The sequence below is a fragment of the Thermobia domestica genome, chromosome 3 (genome assembly GCF_964235325.1).
Source record: "Thermobia domestica chromosome 3, izTheDome1.hap1.1, whole genome shotgun sequence".
Classification (NCBI taxonomy): Eukaryota; Metazoa; Arthropoda; class Insecta; order Zygentoma; family Lepismatidae; genus Thermobia; species Thermobia domestica.
In genome coordinates this window covers 332,463,056-332,477,074 of record NC_137456.1, presented here as the reverse complement: position 1 = coordinate 332,477,074, position 14,019 = coordinate 332,463,056, and the positions used below count along the sequence as shown (strand labels likewise).

The following is a 14,019-nucleotide window of genomic DNA, read 5'->3' as shown; positions in this document are numbered from 1 at the left end:
ATCACATCCGTGTTTTTGTTTTTACACGTATCCCAATGTTTCAGCTTGGCAATGAAGATTGTGTTGATATTTTGACCCACCGCTATTTTGCACAGGCTTATCGTAGAGAATCGAGACTTGATTTATCTTCTTCATACAATAAACAAGTTAACCCCCCTTTCTGTTTACAATTTTTGAGTTGGACTCCGTCTGGGACCCTGCGGGGGACTCTAGAGCAATTTATTTTACTTTGATACGTTGTACTTTTGAAATGTGAAAGATAGGTTTTTCTGTTTTCATATCAGTCTCATCGTTTCAGATTTTTCGGGGTTGCAACGGACTTTATAGACACGCTTAAAGATCTTAATAAAAATGAGTAAAGTGCTGCCTCCAAGCGGAATGCATGAGACCTCCCCAATTTTGGTAACCGTTTTTGATCTTGCCTTGACCCAAGCTTTCATGAAATATATACATCACCCCCATTTTGTGGGTTCAAGTTCAAGTACATTACGGGTAAGACACAAAGGTTTTAAAAAGAAAGTTCATCTTCTTTTGAACATGATTGTTCTCTTCTTGGGAAATTTATTATTTTATTTATTGTGAAATTAATCAATAATGAATTTCTGACGGAAAACGTTTTAAATTATATTTCAGGCTCTTCAGAACTTTATGTTCAATATGTTAAAGGACAGTAATGCTAGAGCAGCCAAAATGGCGGTGGTAAGTTAAAATGTTTTGTTTTTCTTTCTTTTGGTGTTTTCTGTCTTTTCTTAGGTTTTCTTGTGTTAATTTTAGAAAGAAATAGGAACAAATTTACAATTTCTATCCTTGATCCCTTCTAATCCTTCTCCTGCTCCCATCATCATTCTGGATTGTACTCTTCGATAAAATACCTAAATTAAATATTTCTTTCAAATATTATTTCAGTTCTTCGTATTCATTATTACCGTATTTGTACGAACATAGGCAGCACTTTTTTTCCCCTAAATTTTGTCTTGAAAAATCATGGTGCGGCCTATAATCGAGATTTTTTTTTTCCTCTCAGATAATAAATCGTCAGTTTCAAAATGATATATACACTTATCTTCTGGGTTGGAATTAATACCATTTCAAGTTACTGCAGTTACATTTGTAAACCATCAAAGACTTAAGAAAATAGCAGAAAAAATTACTTTGTTCGCAGAAATTGCCACCTTCATTGGGTACCCGTAATACCTTACATTGGCACATAAAACACTCGTACACGTAATACTTTTATGAAAAGGAATACATATCTTTGTTATACAGTATATATAATATATACGGAATATTTATATGCTGTAGCTGTTCTTGAAAAGGGGAAAGCGACTGTGTTTATCGAAACTGCGTCAGCTTATTTGTACTCACCCAAATCAAGCACAATTACTTCGCACCCTCACCAGCGTCTGATTCTTCACCCTCGCTAGACGATCCAGAATGCTGCTCAGAGTCATTATCACAAAGAAGGTCATTTTCAGTCCCATCAAGATTATTGGAAATTCCAATTTTTTTGGAAACTTTTTATGACATGTTCTTCGGATATTGATCGCCAAGCAGTCAAAATCCAACGGCACACTTCTAACACAGATGCACGTTGCAAACTGCCTTCTCGCATCGAAGTTGCTTTGTTCGTGATGTAATTTCTGTAGAATAGTCTTATACTAGCTTTGAATGGAGAACTAATACACACATCCAAAATTGCAACAGACAACTTTCTCATAAATTTAGTAGTGCGGCCTATATTCGAGATTTACGTTTTCTGTAATCTCGTGTCAAAGGTTTAGGTGCGGCCTATATTCGCACAAGTACGGTAAGTTGTACGTTGATTCCAAATAATAAGATAAAATCCATATCTCAAGATTCCTTCAGCGCACTTTATTTCGAAATAATAATTTTATTACGGTTGGATAACGAGACATTTTTTTTCTAGTAACATTGACAAATGCTATCTGACAAAGAATAGCGTACATTTCATACTTCGATTCATAGCTGCAGTGTGGCAACACCGTATAATTCCCACTGAAGGCACCAAGAAATATGTTGCCATATTGTATATGTAATATGATAGCATACTTAGCAAAAGTTATGTGTAGTAAAGACATAAACTTTGTGATATGCCAGAGACACCTTACGAACAAGTCGAAATAAACATGTATTGAAATCGATTGTAGTGGTACTGTATCGAATGAAGTACAGGATTGATATCATTCAAAATTTATTTTCAGTACCCAAATATAAAGGTAATTATGGTGATCATACAGTGAAAAATGTGCGATGAACTAGATAAAAAGCCTTCTACAGCCTACCATGCCGATGACCTAATTACTATACTATTCACTTTATTAACTGCTTCCTGACAGCCCATGTTTTCAGTTTTAAGTCATCAGCCGTTCAGAACACTTGAACTCATATTGTATAAGTGATTTAATGTCCCGGTATGTTAATCCGAATTCTCCAATGTGATTGCCGATTTAATAACTCACTTTTCACTACTTCACTTTAATTTAATTAACACCTAAAGAAGAAAGACGCCATGTTCCTATGATGGGGGATGAAGTACTGAACATGAGGAACGAAATATCGGTGCCAATCTTATGTGGAGACTGTTTCCGCTCTGACTTGCATATTTATCACTGCTCAGTTGGTTTCGACTTCGTGATAATGCAGCAAAAGTTCCTGGCTCGTTAAAAAGTATGTATACAGCACCAGGTTTAATTCCAGGAAATTTTGTTCTTAGGCGGAGGGGGAATAAATCAAAATATGAGGGATTGCACTGAGTTACTAGTTGCTGCAGGACGTGCCCTGCACAAAAGTTACGTATAAGTGCAATTTAATGTATTTTAGCTGGGTCAGGGGAGAGGAGGAATGGAAATCACGTCCGGAATTTTTGAGGAATCTTGAAGTATACCTTGAAGAAAGACTGTACAGGACCAGACAGTTTTTTCTTTTGATTTGTCTACATGAAATAATAAGCTGCTCCACGAAGTACATTCAAGATGACAGTTTTCAAGATGATAAACGGCATGAATCGGGCTGTACCATCCAGTAATTGGGTCCAACTACCAGAAAATGTGGAAGTTCTAGTCCTTAGTATAAGTACTGATTACCATATTACTGTTACTAAGCAATGTTTTCGGTGTTTATTCTATAAAGTTTGCGTTGTCCATTTCGTAGTCTTGTCTTGGAAGAATTCAATGATCCACGAGAACAAACTTTTCTTAACACACGAAGAAAGAAAAAGTGTATGGCTGGACCGAGATTCGAACCCGGGATCTTCAGCATACCGTGTGGATTCTTTAGTCTTAACCCTACCCAATCTATTCTCAGAGCAGCCAAATATTCTGCACTCCTGCAGTCGGTGCCCTCCACTCAGACCACATGGCTTGTGCCACAGCCTAGCTGCTATGCTTGTTGAACAATCTGATGTCTATATATTAAGAACACCTTCTGACGGTTGTAATTTCATAGATATTAATGAAAAGGAGGAAACAACCGCTTTTTAAATTTTCTTTTACCTAGCAGATCCTCTGTAGGTGCGAATTCGATATCACATAAAGAATGAAAAAATGAATGAGTGGACCGGAACTCGAACTTGGGATCTTCAGGATATCGTGCCGATGCGTTAACCACTACGCTACCCAGTCCGTCTCCCAGACTAGACACACACACACTCTTGCTGTTTCTTCCTTTCATTAGTATATATGAAATTATAACCGTCACAAGATGTTCTCAGTACATTACCACTGGATTGGGGCCGCGGTGGCTCAGTGGTAGAGCGTTCACCTCTGATGCTTGGGGTCCCGGATTCGATACCAGCCCCCGCCAAGTGAACTTTGTGGTGGACAAACACCGTGTGCGTGGGTTTTCTCGGGGTTCACCCGTTTCCTCCCACTTTCTTCATTCCACCATTTCATTCATCACACATCATCACCGTCTTCTTTAGCCTAACCGGCGTAACCATGTGACGTAAAACTCAAAAATTTCATTTAATTACCACTGGATTGTCCAAGCACAGAAGCTAGGCTGTAGTACAAGCCATGTGGTCTGAGTGATTACAGGAGCGAGAGAGTATGTGGGTGTTCTGAAAAGCTGACTGGGTAGCGTAGTGGTTAACATATCGGCACAGTGTTCTCGGTTCGAGTCCTTGTTCAGTCGTTCATTTTTTCATTCTGTGTGTATTATTGAATTCGCACCTACAGAGTGCATGGTATGTAAAAAAAAAAAAAAAAAAAAAAAAAAAAAAAAAAAAAAAAAAAGAAAAGGAAGCTATTTCCTCCTTTCGTTAATATGTATAAATTTTTGTCCATTTTACAGTCAAATTTGCGCTTCTTACGTGTTAAGTAATAAACTCTTCTTTTAAAAATCTGCTGTTTTTTTGTTTGTTTATTTATTTATTTGTTTATTTATTTTTATTTTTCAGGATATCTTAATCGATTTGTACAAAAAGAATATATGGAATGACACAAAAACTGTGAATGTGATCGCTACTGCTTGCTTCTCTAAAATAACAAAGGTATAATTTATAAGTGAATTACTCTTTTCTTTGTTTTTCCATCTTCCATTTATTCGTTGAGATTCATTAGTGTTAAGTTCCAAAGATAAAGTTATTTTGATGTAATAGGAAACAGTTCATTGTGATATAGATGTGAGGTTAATAAATATTCTGTGGCCGTTAAGGTAAACAGTGAGATGATACTCACGAACGGTGTCCTCCCAAATTTGTATATGGGTGTCATTTCAGTAAGAGACTATTGCCTTTCGTCTGATTACAGCCAGAAACTAATAGAAGTCTAAAACAATGTGTTTACACGTTCTTCGTGTAATCGGATGCACATCAACGAACTTTCTGCAGACTAGCAATTTGAACGTATCTACCCTGTTTGATTTCGAAAGTGAGCGACTAATGTCTTCTTTTCAATGCGTTGTAACTATTATCTCTTTCCTTTTAATTCTAGATGGCAAAAAACAGAACTGTTTGTATTCTTCCGCCATTAGAAAACCTGATTGGCTAATAATGCTACTGTCCTCTGTTACTTCTAGACAACAAGAAACTAAACTATTTATATATTTCCGCTTTTAAAATCCTGATTGGCTTGTAATGCTTCACTATCATATAGAAGGAAGGACAAATTATACAAAGGCTGTTCAGAAAGTTTTGTACAGTGGTCTCTATTTTGTTTTATTTGTTGCAGGAAGAGAATGAAATTTTTTGTGAACATACTTGGAACATTTAGCTATACACTGAGCCTACTCAATGTAGCCTCCATCAATTGTGACGCATCTGGTCGAACGTTCTTTCCATGATGTAAATGCACTTTGGTAAAATTCTGGGGATTAACTTTTACACCATCGCTTGACACAGAAAATAAGGTATTTCTCACTATCAAATGTTTTACCGCGCAGGTGGGCCTTCAGACGACCAAAGAGGAAAAAATCAGACGGAGCCAAATCCGGACTGTAAGGAGGATGAGGAACAATTTTCCACCCATTTTTGTGATTTTCTCCTGTGTCACAAGGGCTGTATGGGATTAGGCATTGTAATGGTGTAGTCCGATGAGCTTACCCTGAAGCTGTGGTGTGTGGGTCTTGATGGCACGTCGCAGCTTGTCCAATGAGAAACAGTAACGGTCCTTGTTAATTGTGGAGCTTGTCCTTAGATGATTTGATTAATGGTCTCCTTATTCACATCACTCACTACCGTCAATGGTCTACCGCATCGTGGATTGTCCAGTAGAGAGAAATCATCTTTAAACCTCTGCAACTACCGCTGGATACTGCTGCGATCCAATCTGTCCTCCCCATGAAGAGGGAGCAACTTCCTGTGAATCGATGTGGCAGAGTCATCGCCGGTCTTGAAGAGGAGCTCCATCTCTCGTACTCGGGAAAACGCATGCTGCAATATTTTCTTTCACGCTTATAAACGAAGAAAATTTAAAATATACCTTGGGGACGAAATACATCGCATCACAAATTATTCCGAAAAAAAAAAAAGGCGCTGCCCGTTCCTAACACTTCCAACTTACCCCCGAAGCATTGGATGTCCATTGTTGTCAAGGGTTATTTTCTGCCTACTTTGGACCTCCTTGAAATCAGGGTATATCTGAAGATTATTGAGAGCATATCTGAGAATTACACCCTGTAGGGAATACCCTGTACGCCTATTTAAAAAAATGACGAAATATGCACTTTTGGATTGCGTATGCGTGACTTCCTTTACGCTGATAAGGACCACCATCAACAGTCTCTGCAATTTGAAATAGGGCATGTTAAAATTTGGCTTTTTCGCGATTTCGGACAGCCGTAGCTCTGAAACTATGCACGTTTCGCCATAGGTCCATATGAACTTTTTCTCTTATTATGATGTGAGGAATCACCTCTTATAGTTTGTCGGTATAGTTCATTAACACCCTGTATATATATACATATAGATAATAGATAGATAGATATATTCACAAGTCATTTAAAAACACTTCTACTAAAATACAATTAGTTATGTATCTTCTTCGTTGTTTGAATGAGCTTACTGAAGTCATATTAATTTTTCAGGTGATGGTTGCCGCATTAAAATTCTTCCAAGGAAATGATACCAAAGAAGAATCGGATGATAGTGATTCAGAAGTAAGTATTGTAATCTGGAGTATACATTTTATCAGTATAATTGTTTATGATTTTTTCTTCCTTTTCTTCTTCTTTCGTGATATATGAAATCAAATTACATCAGTGATTACAGAAAGGACTCGCGTGACATATTTCTGAAATTTAGTTTATGAATTTTTCCGGGATACACAGAACTTTGGGTATAGATAAGAACTTTGGGTCTCAAAGACGTAATGTATTCAAAGCACTCATGCAGTCTGTATCATGTGAAACCAGCTATCTTTTGTGTCCGATTATCTTTCTACCGATGAAACGTCATTCTCTGTATAAAGATATTAATCAGTTTCTTATATTGCAAGGGATACCTTAGGATCAAGCAGTAAGACTTACAATATTGTGCTGTTAGTATGTTCGTCCGTCCGTCCGTTACTTCGCACGATAACTCTTGAATTGATGCAAATTTTCAAATTCTGCTATTTTGCAGTAGATAGCTAGAGTTCGTTAATGGAACAAATTCGTTAAGAAATAACGGCTGTTTTAATGGTGGGTATATACAGCCCATATCTTATAGCTGTAAGACAATTTCTGAATTCTATTTTCTACAACAGATAGCTAGAGCAATTATCTTGAACAAGTTCGTTAATGGAGTAAATCCGTTAACATTCTAACGGATAACGGCGACTTTAACGGTGGCTATCTGTAGCGTACATTCCATATGTGTAAGCCATTCTTTTTTTTTTTTTTTTCAACAGATAACTAGAGCAATTAATCTCGACCAATGATGGTTGTCTGTAACCCATATCCCATACATGAAAGTGAATTATTATTATTATGATTATTATTATTTTGTAACAGATAGCGACAGCAATTACTTCTACTGACTTAGTTAATGTCATGAATCCGTTTCCAGGGCTCATAGCGAGTCACTTTTTTTTTTTTTTTTTTTTTTTTTTTAACTAGAAGTTACTTTTTTTCAAGTTGGTCACTAAAAGTTAGTTTTTTGGGATGTAAAGTGACTTTTTCGTGTGATTTATGTTTTGCATTGGCAGTTTTCTAAGAAAGATATTATAAAAATAAATGGAAAAGGCAGAAATTTGTTACTCATTACTCTTCTGAAAGCTTCAGTACTTGCTGCTACATGTGAAACAGTCAGCTTTATTCTCACTTTAGCTTTTGTTCTTTCTAAAGCACAGTGGATGGTTGGTGCATGCTTAAGCTCTCAAGGTGGAGCTGAGAACCGTTCTGGGTCTATTCTTTCTTCTATCATAATAGTCTTTTAGTTTTCTCTCGCAATAGTTAACGCTCCGCTCAACATTGTGTGTGTGTGTGTTTATGTGGTTCATCATGTTCGTCTTGTGTTATGCTTCTTGAATGTTCTTCTTAGTAGTAGGTGATGAATTTGAATATTTCATGGCTTTGAGAACTCTCAATGCTAAGTTAAATATAATGTCTGAGACGAAGAAATTCAGAAATGGGCCAGAACTGGTTCCACTTACTCAGAAGCTTCTTACATCTGCTAAGTCTGCTTACCGTAACTACAAAGCATACTTAGAAAACCTAAGAAAGGAGGAAGCTCAAAAAGAAGAAGTAAAGAAAAAAGATGAAACAAAACAACAAAGAGAGAGCTGATGGAGAAATTGAAAAAGGATAAAAAGAGGCATAATGAGATTTTGGTCACGTTTTCGTGTGCTTTTGGTCACTTTTCAACGATTTACAGGAGAGCAGACCACTATGAGTCCTGAGTTTGTAACTGGCTTTTTTTTAACCTTTGATTTTTTTTATACTTTCGAAGAAAAGAAAGAAAAAATCTTAAAACAAAACTGTATTTCCCTACCTAGGGAATGATTGCATCTGTCTTAATAGACTGAATATATATATATATATATATATATATAGATAGATAGATAGATAAAAATATTTTAGCTGGATTCGCTAAATGGGTTGGAGCATTCCTTTTAAAAGGGAAATACGTATTTGTGGTATTAAAACTAGATGAATCATTCATTTAATTTATAGCAATGCAATAATATTTGGATTTTGTGATTTAGAATACAATTATTTAACATTTTAGAAAGAAAAAAGGAAATACTTAACATTTGGCAGACTTATTTATTAAGATAACATAATACACTCACTAAGAAATATGCGAAGTTTGGTTGTTTTTTAATTAGGCACAATAATATTAATAGATAAAGAGAAGAATAAAATTAAAAAAAGAATAACGTACAAATATATATGTGTACTATTTAACAAATCCCATATTTTTATCTGTTAGTAGAAAGAAAGCAGATAATAATAATAAACAGAATCCAATCCTTTGAGTGAATGATACACACCATAAAGATAAATAAACCAACTTAAAAAAAATCTACATGCGTACAGGATAATAGTTTTGTAAGGGAAAGAAAGCTCTTCCCTTACACGGTAACGTATTAACGGGAAATGGTGAATTTAACGGTGCTATCTATAGTCCATATCCCAAACATGTAAGCGGATTTTTGAATTATGGTTTTACAGGGTGTCTGTCGGTCACGAAAGTCACGAAAAAGTCACGAAATCAAAAAACGGTCATGAAAGTGAAGAAAATGTCACGAAATTTAGTCTTTGGGTCACGATATTTTTTATCTGTTCAAATGTGAGTAGAGACTGGAAAATGTTATTCTATGAAACATCAAAATTCAGCACCAAAAATGTCTATAATCGACTTTAGACTCTACCAAATCGCTAGGAAAACACATTTCTATCGCATGAATGAAAATTTGGCCTAATTCGCTCTTGAGAATGTTACGAAATTTTATGGTTTGGGAAAGAAAAAATTTCGAAATTTCGTTTTAGAATTTTAGTCAGGGGCGTCATTTCAGACTTCGCTTGAGGGGGGCAAGAGCACCACAGGCATAAGAAGACTTTCAAGTTTTGTACTAGTATATTAGTAGTCAATCTATTAAAGTATATGTATTACTCAAACTCTTGGGGGGGGGGGCAATTGCCCCCTCCTGCCCTCCCTAAATGACGCCTCTGATTTTAGTAGGCACCCTGTTTTAGCAACAGATAGCTAGAGTGATTATCTCGTCAAGGTTCGTTAATGGAGTCATTATGTTAACATCTGAACAAGTGATGTCTCCATATCCTATACATAGAAATATTTCGTGTAATTCTTTCTGCTGTCTTTATCAGAGTTTATTATTATTATTATTATTATTATTATTATTATTATTCACACTAAAAATCCAAAACTTAATACGGGCAGAGAAAATTTAAACAAAGAATGGAATACAATGGAAAATGACTATTGACAAACAATAACATTATAACAGTCATTTGGAATTTTATAGCCTGAGCAGTAAAAGTGTGTTTCATGATACACCGATGCAAGAAAGGAAAAAAGTAGAAACGTGGAGGCTTAGGAACAAGAAGGTTTATTGTCCAAAAGTCCAACTACGGAAAACTCTTTATTTAATGGATTAATTGGTGGAAAAGGGTGTCCATAAAATCAGAAGTCCGAGGGAACATCAGAAACTAAGGTTACGAGGCCTATATTTCTGGTGTTTCCTGTGTTATAGACGAATGTGCGGTAATTTTAATACATGGGGTTAGCAACTATGCAGAGTTTCACTCAGCTGCCACATACGGCGGTAGTTGTTGATAAACACAAATGGTGACTCGTTGGAAAACTGGTGTCGCGAAGAAATCCGCTCAGTTATTCGATTTCTGTGCGTGAAACATGTAACCGCGGCTGAAATTCACCGGCACCTGGTTGAGGTTTACGGAGAAACTTTATCACCAGGGGCGTCATCTTTCTTCACGACAAGACACGCCCGCATACAGCCCAGAAAACCACTATGCTATTCCAGCAGTTTCGCTGAGACATCATCGACACCCTCCTTATAGTCCGGACTTTGCTCCAAGCAACTTTTAGCTGTTCCCGCACTTGAAGGAGCACCTCAGAGGCCGTCATTTCGCTTCAGACGAGGAGGGGAAACACTTCGTGACAGCGTGGCTAAACACGCAAGGAGAGAGTTTTTACTTGCAGGGAATCTTCAAACTCATCCCACGATGCGGCATGCATTACTTAATAGTCAAAAACCTAAACTACTTAAAATAATCAAAGATCTTTCTCCAGTTTACATATACTGAAATTCTGTAGTCAGTTAAATCGTGTACAGTTAAATCGTGTCAGTTAAATCGTCTGTACAATAGTGAAATTCTGTCAGTTAAATCGAGATTTTACAGTATTTAGAATATGAATAATTTACAGGTTGAAGCGTTTCTCTCATTACACGTAAACTTACGATTTGTAGCACCTAAAATTCTTTTAACTGATCATCCTCATTAAGTGCTGAGACGAAGGTAACAGAATAAAGGTAGTCGTGGAAATTATAAGCAACTAAATATCGGTTTTGGACATTTCACTGATTACCTTTATTTGTCAAGATATATGTTCTTTACTTAGTATAACTTATGATAAATGTATTTGTATTTGAGATTACGTGTTCTTCATGGTCTTTGGTTTCTAGGATGAAACACCGTCTGCAAAAGATGTGATGCTGGCGAACAGAGTGAACAAGAAAAGCAAAAAGCGGGAAAGACAGTTGAAGAAAGTGAAACAGTTGATTCAGGTAAGATTCCATGTTAACAGCGTAACTTACATTAGTTCATACCAAACCAGATTTGGACGCAATGCTGCAATGCAAGTGAGCTCCTCCGTGGCTAAGCGGTTAGTGTACGCGCCTTTGGCGTGGGAGGCCCGGGTTCGATTCCCGGCGGGAGCTCATGTGGTTCGGATTCCACGTTCATCAGTAGGTCCACGTCTCATATAGCCTCGCTGCTGAACGGGACGTTAAACTCAAAATCAACTCAGCTGCAATGCAAGTATATCGTATACACTAACTATATGAAAAATAACTTATTACATTGTATATTAAAATATGCACGCTTTATTTTTGATTGTTTCTAGTAGTTTGATTTTGATGTAATGTAATTACAAGTACAAAGATGTAAATTATCCATTAAAGTAGTAGTACCTGTGATCCAGAATTTTTAAAATCCATATTTTAAGGGAAGAAAGATTGCACTTTCTATGTGTATAAAAACTAATGTAGCGAAATATATAAATTTGTTCTCGAACTCTTCTTAGACTGCAAATCACATACTTTGTTGTACGGGGTCTTACAAAAATGTCACAATATTTTGGAAACATATTCCTCACATCAAAATAAAAAAGAGGGTCATATGAACCTGTGCTCAAAAGTGGATACTTCCGGAATTTTAGGGTGCCGAAAACGTGAAACAAGTGAACTTTAAAAGTTCATAGCTCCACTACTATGGGACTTATCGTAAAAAAATGAAAATGAAATGAAATTTTTGAGTTTTACGTCCCACGGTTATGCCGGTTAGGCTAAAGGAGACGGTGATGATGAAATAATGAATGAAATGGTGGAATGAAGAAAGTGGGAGGAAACGGGAGAGTCCCGAGAAAACCCCACGCACACGGTGTTTGTCCACCACAAAGTTCACTTGGCGGGAGCAGGGTTTGAACCCGGGACCCCAAGCACCAGAGGTGAACGCTCTACCACTGAGCCACCGCGGCCCGTGACTTATCGTAGTCGGGTCAAGACATCAGTGAGGAACTCTTATGTGAACTATTCAAATATTCATGTTGAAGACTGCTCCATACCAATTTTTAGAGAGATAGGTAGACAGTGATCAAGTACTCCCAAACAATATCTCTAAAAATGATTGTGCAAGTACTGGAGGTGCACTTCCAACCACAGGTCCATATTAACGTTTTTTTTTTTCTTATGTCGATGTGAGGAATTTATTCGCAAACTATTATGACAAACTTTTGTAACACCGTGTATAATAGATTTTGTTTCGCGTTTTACTAATAGGTAAAGATAAGTATGTCTTGGATAAGTAAGGATCATATATTCTTGGTTCTGTTCCATTCGAATTTCGTTAGTCCTATGTCATGTGACTCATATTTATTCGAAATGTTCGCTTCAAGTTTTTAAGAAATATAATTGTATTAAAGCCTTCCCCACTGGTCGGAAATTGATTCTCTGTTGTTTTTCTCCTTGAAATCCATTTATTATATCCACCATTGCCTTTGTTAGATATACTATTAAAGGTTTGAGTTGCATTTAGTTATTATTAATATATAGATAGTGCTTTGATCAATATTTGTTACTTATTCACAGTTCTAAATATAAATGTGTGAGTATTTGGTGAATACACATTCAGTTTGCTGTTACAAAATATCATTTTCTTGTTTTCTTCCAGAAAAGTAAAAAGAAGAAAGCAAATGCGCCAGCGTTCAATTTCTCTGCTCTTCATCTTATTCACGATCCTCAAGGTAAGACAACACGACTATTAATTTTCATTGGCTGGATAGTGAAGAGTCCATAAATGAAACTTAGACTGATATAGTATACTAATAAACTCTCATAAACTCACTTTCTTCTTCCAGTCTATTAAAGACGTTTAAAACCGTCACACTATTCGTCGAATTTTTGCTGGTAGCTAGCTCTTAAGCAGAAAAGTTATTTTGTAGGAATAGGGTGTATGGAAATGAACTATTTACGAAAAGTAAATGAAACATAATTATTAATAGATGATATAGGATACATTTGTACGAGGTGCTATCCAAAATATTCGGGACTGGTGCTGCCATCTTGAAAGTAGTATTAGTAGAGCTTTGCACCGATAGGTGGCAATACTAGCATATCTGATAAGTGAGAATGCGCAGTTTCATGTAGCTGGGTTGATGTGTTGAGTTTCCACAGTGCTTTTCATGATACTGTGTGTGGCGATTTTACGATGGATCCGAGAATAAAACAGCACGTGTGTATCAAATTCTGTGCGAATCTCGGGAAAAGTGCTACGGAGACCTTTGCAATGATTCAACAAGTGTTTGGGTAACACAGTATGAACCGGACGCGTATGTTTGAGTGGCATGCTCGGTTCAGGGCCGGCCGTACAGACATCGAAGACGATGCCCACACTGGAAGGCCCGTTAGCCGCACAACGCCAGACATTGTTGCCAAACTTCAACAATTGGTTCGTGAGGATCGACGTCGAACCATTTACGACCTTGCTTATGAAGTGGGAATTAGTCACGGGACATGCCAACGAATTTTGAGTGTTGAATTGGGCATGCATCGTTTCGCCGCAAAATTTGTGCCAAGGATCTTGACTGCTGATCAGAAGGCACAGCGTGTGATAGTTTGCACGGAGCTTCGTCAGACCGCATCTGATTATCCAACCTTCTTGTCACTGAAAAGCAAGTTGAAAGGCCGTCGGGTCGACACACCTGAGAGGATTCAAGAAGCATCGCTGGCGGTGCTAAACACCCTCAAAGAACAGGACTTCCAGGATACCTTTGGCCAATGGCAGAACCGCTGGGACCGGTGTCTTCGTGCGGAAGGG

At 37.0% G+C, this 14,019-nt stretch overlaps 1 protein-coding gene across 3 annotated transcripts in view; it reads left to right on the top strand.

The window, feature by feature from the left end:
• Positions 1–14,019, top strand: part of Mys45A (SDA1 domain containing protein Mys45A) — an 85,689-nt gene that overhangs the window by 37,259 nt on the left and 34,411 nt on the right. For all 3 annotated transcript variants that reach the window (XM_081752761.1, XM_081752759.1, XM_081752760.1), the window contains exons 6-10: positions 634–699; positions 4,418–4,510; positions 6,544–6,615; positions 11,109–11,210; positions 12,874–12,946. In XM_081752761.1, coding sequence (XP_081608887.1) covers positions 634–699; positions 4,418–4,510; positions 6,544–6,615; positions 11,109–11,210; positions 12,874–12,946 — 406 coding nt within the window. The remainder of the gene's footprint in view (positions 1–633; positions 700–4,417; positions 4,511–6,543; positions 6,616–11,108; positions 11,211–12,873; positions 12,947–14,019) is intronic.